The sequence below is a fragment of the Podarcis tiliguerta genome (assembly GCF_965153285.1).
Source record: "Podarcis tiliguerta genome assembly, chromosome: 16".
Classification (NCBI taxonomy): Eukaryota; Metazoa; Chordata; class Lepidosauria; order Squamata; family Lacertidae; genus Podarcis; species Podarcis tiliguerta.
In genome coordinates, this window is record NC_139549.1 from 17,456,820 (window position 1) to 17,471,127 (window position 14,308).

The window sequence follows — 14,308 nt, forward strand, 5'->3', positions numbered from 1 at the left end:
AGCTCATGTCAGAATTAACTATACGAGTCGCCGCAACAAAATTCCGTTGCTTAAACGCGGCTGCTTCAGAGTTGCTGCCCCTTTAAGCGGCAGCCTTGGGCGGCTGACCACGATCTGTCACATGATAGGATTCTGGCAACACTGGCGGCTTCTGCCCTTACTTTGTCACGTGGCGACGAGGCACTGCGACAGCGGGGCCAATAGTAGCTCTGGTGAGCTGCGCGGCCGTCTTCTCGCTGAGCTGCTGTTGCTGATTGGCTGAGCCACAAAGAAAGGCGTGGTTGGAGAAGACAGAGGTCTTGGAGCTGGGAAGCAGGTAACTCCTTTTCACTTCACTTGCCGCTTTCTATTATCCGGGCGGCGGCTCTAAGGTTGCACCCGTTCCCCCCACCTCCTCGCATGCAATTATGGAATCATAGAAGTATAGAGTTGGAAGGGACCCCGAGGGTGATCTAGTCCAACCCCCTGCAATTCGGGAATCCTTTGCTGCACGTGGGGCTCGAACTCACGACCCTGAGATCAAGCGTCTCATGCTGTACAGATTTGTGAAGAACCTATTTGCGCATCCTCTCAAGGATCCAGCTCTCCTTTCCCTCCAATATCTCTTCCCAATTTTGAATGAACGTTTACCCCTATGGGGCTGGGGGCGGGCCGGGGGGGCGGGAAGAGGGAGCTTGGCAATGGCGACTGGGAGGCGGGAGATAATGGAGAGGTTTGTTTTATTTCCTTACATTTATTACTGCTGTTTTTTTTTTCTTTTGGTGATGGTGATAGTATTAATAGCAGTAGTATTAATCGAATAGTTCATTTATTACACATTAAGGTCATAGAATATAAAGCTATCAGTGACTACTAGCCACAATGGCTATGCCATAGATGCTTGTGAATACCAGTTGCTGGAAGCCACAGTAAGGGAAAGAGCTGGCTAGCCTGTTTCCTACAGGCATCTGGTTGGCCCCTGAGAGAACAGGATGCTGGAGTAGGTGAGCCACTGGCCTGATCCAGCAGGCTCTTCTTTTGTACTTAAGGTCCCAGATTGGGTTACAATACGTTATACCTCACCTTCCTCATTTCCTGCCGCTCACAGCATTGTAGATGTGGATCACATGATGGGGTCTCCATTTCACAATCAGGCAGTAAATAGGTGGAAGAATGATGACGGCCTGGTGTGCCTTCATACCATACGTAGCCTGTAACCTAAGACCCCAAATTATTATTATTATTCTTGAGGTTTCCCCCCCCCCCCCACTCCTTTTGCTTCTGTGGTGGAGCCCAGGTAGTTCCCAGATGCAGTTCTGCAGACACTGGCCAGATTAAAATTGCGCAAGGTGTTAGGAAGGTCAGAAGCTGCCTTAAAGCAAGTCAGATTGTTCAGAATTGTCTGTTACACTGACTGGCAGCAGCTGTCAGGGGTTTCATTCAAGAAATCTCAACCCAGCCCTACTTGGAGATGCCTTTGGGAGTTGAAGCTGGGACCATATACGTGCATAATAGATTATTTTTAGTAAACCACTCTGAAGGTTCTTCTACAATCAAGCAGCAGATACACTTTATGAAGTAAAAATAACTAAAAAACATAGATTCATTGTCATTGACAAAGGTCACATTCATATGCCCCATATATACCCACTTGACTGCTTTGCTTGGCAAAAAATGTGCCACATAATACCTGTCCGGCCTTTCTAAGATCTTGATCTTTTAGTGTTGCAGCACTTACCTTTTAGAACTGCCTTTCTACTGATACCAAACAGGGACCTTCACTGTATTCTTTTTAGTGCCTGCCGAAAGCATTCTAACCCTTCCCAGATGCTTAGAAATGCTAATGTGAATTTAAATTTGTTTTAACTTTTTGTATGTTTTTTAAACTATTGTAAATTTATCTTGAATATCTTGTTTTACTCTTTTCTGTAAACTTCTTTGAGGTTTCCATTACAGTCAAGCAGTGTATAAATTGTGCAAAATCAAATAAGTAAATAAAATCCCCCCTCCCCATTTAATCCCCACAACAACCCCATGAGGTAGGTTAGGCTGAGACACAATTACTGGCTCAAGGTTATCTGAGTGAACTTCCAGGCCAAGTGGGGATTGAACCCTGGACTCCTAGGTCCTAGTCTGGCACTAACCACTACACCCCCACTGTCTCTCTCTTGCGTCATGCTCAACCTCTCTTTAATGTAGGCCTCAGTGAAGCCTGCTTACCTGTCCAGCTGCCACAGCCATGTCGGATAGGGAGGAGCGCCGCTTTGTGGAGATCCCGCGGGAGTCGGTGCGGCTGATGGCTGAGAGCACCGGGGTGGAGCTGACGGACGAGGTGGCCTCCCTCCTGGCTGAAGATGTCTGTTACCGCCTGCGAGAAGCCACTCAGGTGAGGGAGGCCTTAATGGGTCCAGTCCTGAGGATTGTGGGAAACAGAGGGGCCAGCTTTGCACCCTCCATCCCTCCTACTGTTCACAACCTTTCTCCTTCCCAGCCCCAGTTTGCCAATAGGACACTATTTTGGTGACTGATCAGCCAGTTGGGCTTGCCGATCGGAAGGTTGGCGGTTCAAATCCCCATGACAGAGTGAGCTCCCGTTGCTCTGTCCCAGCTCCTGCCAACCTAGCAGTTCAAAAGCATACCAGTGCAAGTAGATAAATAGGTACTGCTGCGGCGGGAAGGTAAATGGCGTTTCCGTATGCTCTGGCACTTGTCACGGTGTTTCATCACACCAGAAGTGGTTTAGTCCTGCTGACCACATGACCCGGAAAGCTGTCTGTGGACAAACGCTGGCTTCCTTGGCCTGAAAGTGAGATGAGCGCCGCATCCCCATAGATGCCTTTGACTGGACTTAACCGTCCAGGGGTCCTTTACCTTTACCAATTTCCCCCATTCCTTAGGTTAAAACATGAAATCAAACCTGCAATGACATAAAAATTATAAATTTTAAAAATGCAGATATGTATGTAATAAAAGCCAAGGGAACTAACAATGTATGCTGAAAGTGCATTCACTTGCTTTTTCCACCTGGTTCCCTTTAAATATTTTGGACCTGAACTCCCATCAGTTGTGGGCAGCATGGTCATTTTGGACTACTATTCCCATCAGCCCCAACCTGTTGTGGTCTAAGGATGCCTGAAGGTCCACAGTGGGGGAGGGGGCACACCTGGAGCAGACAGTACCGTGGTAGACATCCCAAGGACCTGATTTCATCTGATGTGACTTTTTGTATGTTCTTCCCTCTTGCTTTCAGAACAGTTCCCAGTTCATGAAACACACCAAACGGAGAAAGCTGACGGTAGAGGACTTCAATCGCGCCCTGCGCTGGAGCAATGTCGAGGTGAACCCGGGAGGCCTGGCCTTCTTGAGAACTGGGCAAATTGGCTGGCCCCAAATGGACCCCTCTCTGGACACCTTCCCTCTTGGCAGCAGCTAAAAGCCAGGAAGCTCCTTGATAGTTAGAATGATTTAGGATGCTGCTTTCACCCAGGCTGGAGGGACGTAAGATGCAAAGGAGCGTGAGAACACAAGCTCCTGTTGGATCAGGCCAGTGGCCTAACTAGTCCAGCATGCTGTTCTCACAGTGGCCAACCAGGTGCCTTATTGGGAAACCTTCAACTAGGACCCAAGCACAAGAGCCCTCTTCCGTCCTGCAGTTTCCAGCAGCTGGTATGCAGAAGCATTTACTGCCCCTGACAACGGAGGCAGAGGATAACCATCATGGGTAGCAGCCATGGATTGATTAGCTTTTTCTCCATGGATTTTAAAGCCACCTGAGCTGTTGGTCGTCACTGCTTCTTGTGGGAGCAAGTTCCGTAGCTGAACTATGTTCTGTGCAGAGAAGTGTTTTCTTTGATCTTTCAGCCATCAGATTCATTGGATGTCCAAATTCATGGACTGATTAATGGAAGCTATCCATGATGGCTAGCCACAGTGGTTGTGCTCTCCCTTGGCAGTCAGTAATGCTTCTGGAGCCCTTCACGGCCCAGGACCCTCTCCTGGGACCGCCTCTCCCGGTATGCCCGGCGGAGGACCTTAAGGTCCATAAATAGCAACACCCTAGAGGTCCCGGGCCCTAAGGAAGTCAGATTAGCCTCAACCATAGCCAAGGCCTTTTCAACACTGGTGGAACGCTCTGTCTCATGAGACCAGGGCCCTGCAGGATCTAATTTTTTTCCACAGGGCCTGTAAGACAGAGTTGTTCCGCCTGGCCTTTGGCTTGGAATCAACTTGATCCCCTTCCCCTCTTTCCTTTTTCCTTTCTCCTTCTGTGATGGAACTCCTATTTGGGGACTTCCCTGGCCCACGTAGGACCAGTCTGGATAGTTGGCCTTGGTGATGATTTGACATTTTCATCCCCAAAAAGTTTTTGATTTGAGTTTCTACTGAAGTGAGGCTGCATTTTAATGTATTTTAATCTTGTTTTTAAGTTGTATTTTAATCAATTGTTTTTATACCTGGTGTTAGCCACCCTGAGCCCTGTCTTAGCTGGGGAGGGCGGGGTATAAATAAAACTTTCTTTCCCTTGCTGGGAACCACAGGACGGGAGATCTGGCTCCTGTGCTCAGGGCCTGTTTGCGGGTTTCCCAAAAACAGTTGGCCACTGTGAGAACAGGATGCTGGACTAGATGGGCCATTGGCCTGATCCAACAAGCCTTTCATGTTATCAACTAAAATCAGGCAGATTAGTAGCCACCTCAAGGGGTCCTCTTTAATTGGTTGGCAGGCCAGTTAGGAAATGGGGTGTGTGTGGGTGTGTGTGAGAGAGAGTCTGCTGCTCCTGCTGCTCTTGGGGCTGCTTTGCAAGGTTGGCGGCCTTGAGAGACTGAGGGTGTCCAATCTGTTGCAGGCGGTGTGTGGCTATGGCTCTCAGGATGCCCTCCCATTCCGTGCCATCAAAGACGGCGAACTGTACTTCCAGGAGGATCGTGAGGTCAACCTGGTGGAGCTGGCTTTGGCCACCAACATCCCCAAGGGCTGTGCTGAAGCAGCTGTGAGAGGTAGGCCTCATGGGGTGGGGAGTGCAGGGCAAAGGGGTGAGGCGCCTGCCCCAGGCAGCAGAGTCCACAGGGGCAGCAGATCCCAATGTAGTTCTGTCTTCCCCTCTTATTCCTGACGTAGATATGTCCCCACCCTTTCTTACCTGGCAGGGAAGGTGGAAGACCGCCATTTTGCGGTTCGCCTTCGGTGCCAAAATGGCTCTGCCCCTCCACCAACCTTAGCACCTGAGAGGATCTGCAGGGACGAGGCTGTCTTTTTGGTATTTGGAGCCTGAGTTGCTTCGGGTTTAAAGTACTAACCCAATCACCTTGAATCGGGCCTGGAAAAGGGCTGGCAACCAGTGCAAGTTGTTTTCAAGCAATGGATTATTTGAGATCTAAATGGAACCCCAGGCAGTAATCTGGCTGCTGCATTTTGGACCAATAGAAGTTTCTGAGTTTCCTTCAAGGGGGCAGCCCCATGCACAGCACATTGCAGTAGTCCAAGGCTGGGTTGAGCAGCTAAACCATGGACCCTCTTCTCTTTCCTCTCTTTCTAGTTCATGTTTCTTACCTAGATGGGAAAGGAAACTTGGAACCACAAGGCTCTGGTAAGAACAGTTTGCTTAGTTGTATTTATTTGAAATAATAATAATAATAATAATAACAACAACAACCCTGCTTCTCTCCCCCCTGCCCCCCAAAACGAATTCCAGGCTTTAATGTTGTTGTTTTTTGTAATTTGTTATTTATTAAATTTATACCCCACCTTTCTTCCAAGGAAATCAATGTCTTTCTCCCTCCCCCTCTGCCTTGCAAAAACAAGTTTGTGAGGTATGTTAGGACCTGCTCAATAGTGGCGCATGGCCCTTGAAAGGTCACACAGAAGGGAATGTGGCCCTCAGGTTGAAAAATGCCCTGGCTCTGTGTGGCCAGTAGAAGCGCCCCGACCTTCTGCTCCATGGGCCTAGGCGACAAGGAAGCAATGGATTGCTGAACTGTGCCGGACTGAGGTGATAAACCTCAGGCCTCACTCCTCTCAGCAATTATGCTGCAGCATTTTGCAGCTTCCGGATCAAGCGCAAGGGAAGCCCCACATGGAGCGCATTGCAGTTTCTGAAAGGAACCCTGTTTGTTGGTTGCTTCCTTTTCCCCCACCCACTACAACCCCCACAAATCTCTCCCTCTCATCCTTCCAGTGCCCAGCGCCGTCTCAGCCCTGACAGATGACCTGCTGAAGTATTACCAGCATGTGACTCGGGCCGTGTTGGGGGACGACCCCCAGCTGATGAAGGTGGGCAATGAGTAGAGGGGTGAGGGAGCAGACAAAGCAACAGCTGGAGCCACAGGTGGAATCAGAGAGCAGAATTGTGCTGGGTGGATAAAAAGGAAGAAGCAGATATTTTCTGGTCTGGGCGCAACCTCAGACAGGTCAAGTGCAAAGTGGTGGTGAGAGTGGTTTGGGGAGCATTTGGGTTTGCGGCCTGGAGTTTTGGAAGTGCATCCCGACCAGTGTTTGCCAACCATGGAATAGAAAAGACCAAAGTGGTTCAGGGCTTTATAAATAATACAACAGCCTTGAACCTACCTCAGTAGTAGTTTAGTACAACGGTTCCCATTAGCCCCAGCTGGCAGGGGCTATTTGTGTATCATTGTTCTTTCTTATATCCTTTATTTCACACCATCATAATTGAAGCGAGGCCCATTCCATTTATTCCCAGGATGCAACAGGCCCTGACTCCATTGATGTTTACTTCCTCTGGAAGGGAAAAGGAGTGGGCATGAACTGGGAATCAGTATTCAGCTATGAGTCAGACCAAGCACTCTCATGACTTGTGGTCATCCAACAAAGCTGAATGTTGGAAAGTTAAGGACAGGTTAAAGAAAGTACTTTTCCCCACACAGAGCATAAACTATGGAACTCCCCTCTGTAGGAGGCCGTGATTGGAGCCACCACTTAATTTGCTTTAGAAGAGGATTGGATGAATTCATGAAGGAGAAGGCTATCAATGGCTATTAGCCATGATGTCTATGCTCTGCCTTTGCTGTCAGGAGGCAACAATGCTTCTGAATACCATTTGATGGGAACCACAGGAAGGGAGAGGGCTCTGGGGCTTGAATTCTGCTTGCGGTTTTCACCTCAGGCATCTGAGAACAGGATGCTGGCCTGCTTGAGCCATTCAGCAGGCTCTTCTTATGTTCTTATGGAGTATGGTGCTTTAACCATGCAGAATTAAGTCTCACCCATCCAAGGGCACCACCCTCTGCCCCCCACCTTGCCAGCCCCCTAACCTTTCCACTTCCTTCCTGCTCAGGTGGCTCTTCAGGACCTGCAAACCAACTCGAAGATCGCAGCTCTCCTGCCTTACTTTGTCTACGTTGTGAGCGGGGTGAGTTGAGTGGCAAGTGCCCAGTTTCTCCCCACCCCTTGGGAAGGGCTTCTGCAACAACCATGAGACCTGTAGGTGTTCTTTGGAGTGGCACTTTCTGTGAAAGCTGGCAGGAACCTCAGCTCACTCACAAGAATGTGCTCAGAGGAGAGAGACCAGAATGATAAAGGGCCTGGAAACAGCATCTTGTAAGGAACAGTTGAGGGAACTAGGGATGCTTAGCCTGGAGAAGAGGAGACAGGGAGGGGATATGATGGTTGTCTTCAAATACCCGAAGCTTATTATGTGTGAGAATGGATTATTATTAGCAGTTCCCAGAGTGGGTTACAACAATTGAAAACCTAGTTTATTGTCTGCTGGTGTATCAATATACCTTGATGCTTGGTTTAACCAGATTAAATATCTGATTGAAAATTCTGAGGAAAACTTTTCTTTTTTTTTAAAGAAAGGATGGAAAAAATAAAATTCATAATAAAAAAACAGTTGAAACGTATTATGTTTACAAGAATACAACTTGGGTCCTAAAAGCACACGCTGCAGATGCCAAAGTTTGCGTCTTCAACATTTGCCGAAAGCTGTGTAGTGAAGGCGCTGGGCTCACCTCTGTGAGGAGGGAGTTCCACAACTTTGCGGCTGCCACAGAGCAGGTGTACCGACCCTTTGAGTTTCTGAGTGGGATGGAACAACCAAGAGGGGCCCTCCCTGCTGACCTTAACACCTAGGAGCGACTGTGGGAAAGAAGGCCACCTCTCAGACATTTGGGGCCTATGTGGGAATGAGAGAAGGAGGTTGTGTTTACAACCGCTGTAAGGTTAGGTAGGAAGGAAGGCATCTCCAGGCCGCGAGGGGTGCCCACCCTTGAGGGAGAGGCTGTGTGCCAGTCGGCTAAGGCCCGAGGGCTACCCAGAGGGTGATGTACGGCCGGGTCCTCTGCTTGGTTCGAGGCTGGCTTCTGAACCTGCCTTTCCTCTCCTGGATCCCCTGGCAGGTCAAGTCCGTGAGCCATGACCTGGAGCAGCTGAACCGCCTTCTGCACGTGGCCAAGAGCCTCATCCAGAACCCCTACCTGTGCCTTGGCTCCTACGTCAAGAGCCTCATTGCCAGTGTCATGTACTGCGTCCTGGAACCCCTGGCGGCTTCTATCAACCCCCTCAATGATCACTGGACCCTGCGTGACTACGCAGCCATGCTGCTGGGACACATCTTCTGGTACGCCATTTCCTCCTTTGGGGCAGGGAGAGCCACCCCCCGGTTTCCTGCTGAGGTAACTGGCAGGGAGGTGCACCGTCATCTTTGGGATGTCACCTCCTGAAATGTCTTGTGGACTCTGCTTTTTTTTTTTTAACAGGTGTCAGGGATTTTCCAGTTGTGGGTTGGTCCAAATGACCATTGGGGGGTCCCTTCCAATGCTACAATTCGATTATTTTATCTAGCGCAAAAGTCCGGGGGCCACATTCGGTCATCAGCAAGTTTAAGGGAGCCTCATGCAGGCATAGGCAAACTCAGCCCTCCAGATGTTTTGGGACTACAATTCCCATCATCGCTGACTGCTGGTCCTGCTAGCTAGGGGTCATGGGAGTTGTAGTCCCAAAACATCTGGAGGGCGAGTTTGCCTATGCCTGGCTTCATGGATAGAGTTAGAGGCAATCGTGGATAGAGGAACAGACATGACCCTTGGCAGTAGGCTATATTCCTGCCACACCAAAGCCAGTGGTTAATACACACACCCTGGCTTCATTCTGACATTCTAGGGGAACGAGTTCCAGAGTTTAGCAAATGTGTTCCATGAAGAAATATTTACTTTTATCTAGACGTGCACTGTCCCATCGGTTGAGCAAGCCTGTGGAGAGAAAAATCTCCTTAACTCTTTTAGCATCCTCTCGGTTGATTCTATTTCTCTGCTGCTTTTTATTCAAATAAATCCCAAAGCAGCTTACAAATAAAAATAACATAATGGAACATCACGAATACAGCATAAATGGTATAGAACACAACAAATCATCAGTAAAACAATCACAAATAAAACAATTGCCATCTATGTAACACTATTAACAAAACAACTAAAAGATAAGCTAAACATCACAGTTACACCAAAAATCTTATTATATGATTCACAAAGAATGACAGCATTCATATCTATAAAACAATATTAGCAACATAAATAAAATAGCAACAAAACAAACAAACAAAGCCCTGTTGAATTTGTAGTCTTGACAAGCAGAAAACAATGGTGCCCAAACGAGTGTCTTGCAACTAAAGTTCTTTTAAAATGTTGCTTGTCTATCCTGACAAATCAGGTTTATATAGCTGAGGCTGACTCTACATTCCACTGCAATCCAGCCCACCCAAGAGAGAGGAGACACAGTAAGGAACAGTGCTTCACTAAGCAAGCCGTTTCAGAAGACTCTTGGGTGGGCTAGTTTGCAGGCTCCTTGGGGCAGGGACCTGCCTGTTGTCCCCCCCCCCCTTTTTTTCTTTTGCTTCTGCCATAAATTGATATATGCTGCATACACTGCAAATCTTTTTCAGGACTCACGGTGACTTGGTGAGCGGCCTGTATCACCAGATCCTGCTGTCGCTGCAGAAAGTGCTGGCCGATCCCGTCCGCCCACTCTGTTCCCACTATGGGGCTGTTGTGGGGCTACATGCCTTGGGATGGAAGGTAACTGGTGTTCTTGTATTTTATTTATTACATTTTTTTTATACCCCTATGCATTAGACATATCAGAGCCATCTTTATCAGTTTCACATAAAACCATACAACGGAAACCATATGGAAAAGTTAAAATCAGAAAACCGCTAACTGTAGATGAAATAATGTATTCTTAACTGCCTGCATAAGCCTGACAGAATAGGAAAGTTTTCAGTGGTTGGCACAGAAAGGCCTGCTGGATTCCTAGTGGCAGAGAGTTCCACCGGACTGAGCCAATGACACTAAAGGTTTATTTATACAGGTAGGTAGCTGTGTTGGTCTGCCGTAATCGAAACAAAATTTTAAAAATCCTTCCAGTAGCACCTTAGAGACCAACTAAGCACCTTAGAGACCATGCACACGAAACAAACTTAGTTGGTTTCTAATGTGCTACTAGAAGGATTTTTGTTCTTGTTTGTTTCGATTAAAGGTTTATTGCCATTGTCAAATGAGCTTTGCCTACTCAGGAAATGACCAACGATGCTCCTGCAGATGATGTCTGCGATCAACCTGGAATATAAGGGTTTTGACAGTCCCTTAGGTACCCTGGATGTAAGTCATTCAGGGATTTGTAAATTAATGCAAGGACATTGAACCTGTAGGGTAGTACTTGATGGGGTAGCAGATGGGCATTTTGTGCATGTGTTTCCACACTGGTGACCTGTGTTGCTGGGCAGGTGCCCCCATCAGCAGTCTGGCCACCCCATTCAGCACCAGCCAGAGCTTCTTCAGAACCAGGCCGAAGGGCAGCTCCATGTAAGTCGCACTGCAGTGATTTTGCCTAGCCATTGCAGGGGCTACAGTGGTCTTCCTCTTGGCTGTGTCTCCCCAGCCTCGTGACCAGCACAGCTGACCTGTGCTGTCTCTCTGTTTCTCCGCCTCTTCTTACCCAGGCAGTGGAGAGGGTTCTCTATCCCCACCTCTCCACCTACTGGTCAAACCTGCAGGCTGTGCTGGATGACTACTCTGTGTCCAATGCTCAGGTGAAGGCTGATGGGCACAAAGTCTATGGAGCCATCCTGGTAAGTCCCTGCTGATACCGTATGAGATACTTTTTTCATTTTTAAAATCGAATTTCATTGACAACAACCAGGGTTACAGAAAAAAAGAAAGGGGTGATAAGAATAGGTTGTCGCTATTGCCAGTAAGGAAATATACGATGCAGCCACACAATTTTACTGCATCAATAAAAGGAAGAGGAAAAGGGTGTGTGATCTATTATTACAAAGGGTTCCATGGTCTAATCCAGAGGTATTTGGGGCCACCATCCCTTTGGTTCCATAAACTCATCCCCTGTGCCCCCTACTCTATAGAAAGCACTGTTTGCAATAACAGTTTGCATGAGCCACTAAGGAAGCTCAATAAAATCCCAAAACAGTAAAAACAATGCATGTTTATTCAAAATCCAATTAAAACGTGTTAGTTTAATGAATTGCGCTGAATAAAATCGATTAACTTGTTCCTGTGACAGCAGCTTTTCAAAGTCTGATAGTCATTGACACCTCCAGTCCCATCCCCCCCCCCGACACCCCTTGCAATCCCACTGCCCCCCCCCCCCCGGGATGGCGCCACTCCATTTGGGAACCGCTGGTCTAAATCAGAACAATTACAATTTTCTATACTCTGAAAAAAGATGGGAAAAGTAACCTTAAACTGGGCTAAATCCAGACGTTTGCACAGACCTGTGCGACCTGACACTCCTGAGCTGCTGTGTTTGTATATGAAATAAACCAAATGGCAAAAAAGGGATCGCAAGCCCTTTGAACACTTTTAGCTTATGTAACATTTTTTCCAAGAAGGGTGATTTGCGAAGAGTTGGAATAACCAATAGCCCAGATATTGAGATCAAAAGGCTTCGAAAACTTGGCAGCTGAGGCCAAGGCTGCTCTCAAAAGATGTGAGATCTGTCCCTTAGTGTCTCAATCCAAATCTACAAACAAATTCAAAAGAGACGAATGAGGGGTGATTTCTGAGAAATCTCGGCCTGCAAAATATAGTCCAACCTTCCGGTGGTCAGGGACAATGGGAGTTGTAGTCCAACAACAGCTGGGGACCCAAGTTTGAGAAACACTGCATAACCCGCCCCCCATGAGGCCCAGCCTGCGAGCGCATTATGTGCCAGCCCACTTCTGCCCACTGCCAATGCTAATTTGATGTGCTGTTCCTCCTCCCTTCCTCCAGGTGGCAGTGGAGCGGCTCCTGAAGATGAAGGCGCAGGCTGTATCGGCGCCAGTCCAGGCGGAAGGCGCAGAGGGGCGCTCGCGGGAGGGATGCCCTTGGCTCAGCCCTCTCCAGGACCCTCAGGTGGAGTTCGGCTTTGGCATCGCCAGCCACCTGCTCCAGCTGGGCAGCGGTGGGCCCCAGGCGGGTGTGGGCATCTCCACGGACCCCCCCACCACCTCGTTGAATGAGATCTACCAGGAGCTATACTACTTTTTTGGGGACAGCCTGGCCACCCGTTTCGGCACGGGTTCAGGGCTGTGCCCGGCCGAGCCGCTGCCGGCCAGCGCTCCCAAGGTGGTGGACGCCAAAAAGGAGCCGCCGGCCTTTGGGGGCGGGGAGACGGCCCGCAAGATGCCCCAGCTGACGGCCAACGCCACCGTCAGCCCGCGGGAAGAGGAGAGCCCCCGTGGGGAGTTCTCAGCCAGCCGGGCCCCCCTGCAACGCCCCGCCAGCCTGGCGCGGTCGCGCAGCGCCTCTCGCCAGCAGGGGTACCGCCTGGGCGTCCGGGACGTCTTCCAGAAGTGCCGCTTCTCCCCCCAGGGGCCGCCTCGCTTCAGCTTCTTGATCGCGGGTCGCCAGGCGGAGAGGCGGTGCCAGGGGCGCCTCTTCCAGACCTCTTTCCTGCACCACCACGGCCCCGGCCACGTCTCCCGCTACACCCAGAAGCTGCCCATGATCGGAAGGACCAAGGCAGCGAAGAAGTGGGCCCACTCAGAATACTCTCTCTACCTGCCTCTCTGAAAGGGACCTGCCAGGGTGGCGGCGGCAGCAGCAGCATTACCCAGCCCTTCTGGGCCATGTGCCCTTCATGGCAATGTCATTTTTTTAATTTAAAAAAAAAATCCCAAAGATACACACTATTCAGTTAGAAATAAAAATACAAAATAATAACCAAACAAAGAAAATTAATCATACACCCACGTGGCTTCCCTCCCCCAATACTCGTTATCTCTTAATCTTTAGGCAATGCCATTTTTTAGGGCCACAAGCTTTCTCAGGTAGAGCGGCGACCTCTTGTGTTTTATTCCTGGCGATTTGGGACTTATTTTCTATCGGCTCTTCTTCTTTTGAGGGGCACAATTTCGTCACCGTTTGTGTGAGGGGTTGGGGGCAGGAGAGCAGAGCTGGTTTTACAAAGATGTCAACCCTGGAACGATGAAGGGGGAAGGATTTGGGTTTGGGGCGAGGCTCCCGGCCGGCCTTTACTAATGTCCTGGTCTCCAGTTGTTTTGAACTACAACTCCCGACAGCCTCAGCTACCACACACTGGCCAAGACTGCTCTAGGCGTTGTCTGCTTGTGAAGGCACTGAGGACATACTCAGCCTCCTCTGAATGGGGGCTCCGGTCCCCCCCCCATTCCCCTACCAAAAGAGAAAATGAATAAAGGAGCCCTTTATTTCCCTGATCTTTTAATAAACTGATGTCACAGTGGGTCATGCTGTTAACCAGAAGGTTGTTGGGCTGAGTCCACCCAGGGGTGGCTGTGGGCAGGATTCCTGCATTGCGGGGAGGGGGTAGACCAGATTACACTTGGGGTCCCTTCCAACTCTACAATGCTGTGATTTTATTATTTTAATCGTGTTCTCCCCCCCCCCCAAACAATCCTGGTAGCCATAGCTGTCAACTTTGAAAATAAGGGATCAGCAGCCTCACCTGTCCCGGAGACAGTCTACGGGATATCTAACAATCTGGGATAGCAGCGGGAAACAGCGCTGAAATAAGGGAATTTCCCGCCAAAAAAGGGAAGGTTGACAGCTATGCTGGTAGCTAGTTTGTTAAGGTTACTGGAAATTCTAGTTCTGTGCGGGGTCAAACTGCAATTCCCAAAAATCTTTGTGTAGGGGTGTGCCTTAAATGTACCGTCCGTACGTAGCCCTGGACTGAGACAGCAAAGTGTCAGATTCACTGGGCGGGGGGGGGGGGGGAATCTTAATTTTTTTAGGAAGCCACAAGAAGTTTGGGGAGGGGCCCCTCAGGGAGGAGCAGGCTTATAGTGAGTGCATGAGAATATTTCCCAGGAGGTGCTTTTTGTAAAATAAAATAAAAA

At 49.1% G+C, this 14,308-nt stretch overlaps 1 protein-coding gene across 3 annotated transcripts; it reads left to right on the top strand.

Annotated features, from left to right (window-relative positions):
* The first annotated feature begins 205 nt into the window (after nt 1-205).
* On the top strand, nt 206-13,692 carry TAF6L (TATA-box binding protein associated factor 6 like). Of its 3 annotated transcripts, none has more exons than XM_083417357.1 (11): nt 206-316; nt 2,179-2,365; nt 3,230-3,316; nt 4,826-4,976; nt 5,516-5,566; nt 6,155-6,249; nt 7,271-7,345; nt 8,334-8,554; nt 9,875-10,007; nt 10,931-11,059; nt 12,219-13,692. In XM_083417357.1, exons 2-11 carry the CDS (start codon nt 2,219-2,221, stop codon nt 12,999-13,001), a joined length of 1,872 nt encoding a protein of 623 aa, XP_083273483.1. In that variant the 5' UTR covers nt 206-316; nt 2,179-2,218; the 3' UTR covers nt 13,002-13,692. The 3 variants fall into 3 exon arrangements, with proteins under 3 accessions (XP_083273483.1, XP_083273484.1, XP_083273485.1); XM_083417358.1 differs by having other exon boundaries at nt 302-712; XM_083417359.1 differs by lacking the exon at nt 206-316 and adding an exon at nt 339-371.
* The last annotated feature ends 616 nt before the right edge of the window (nt 13,693-14,308 follow it).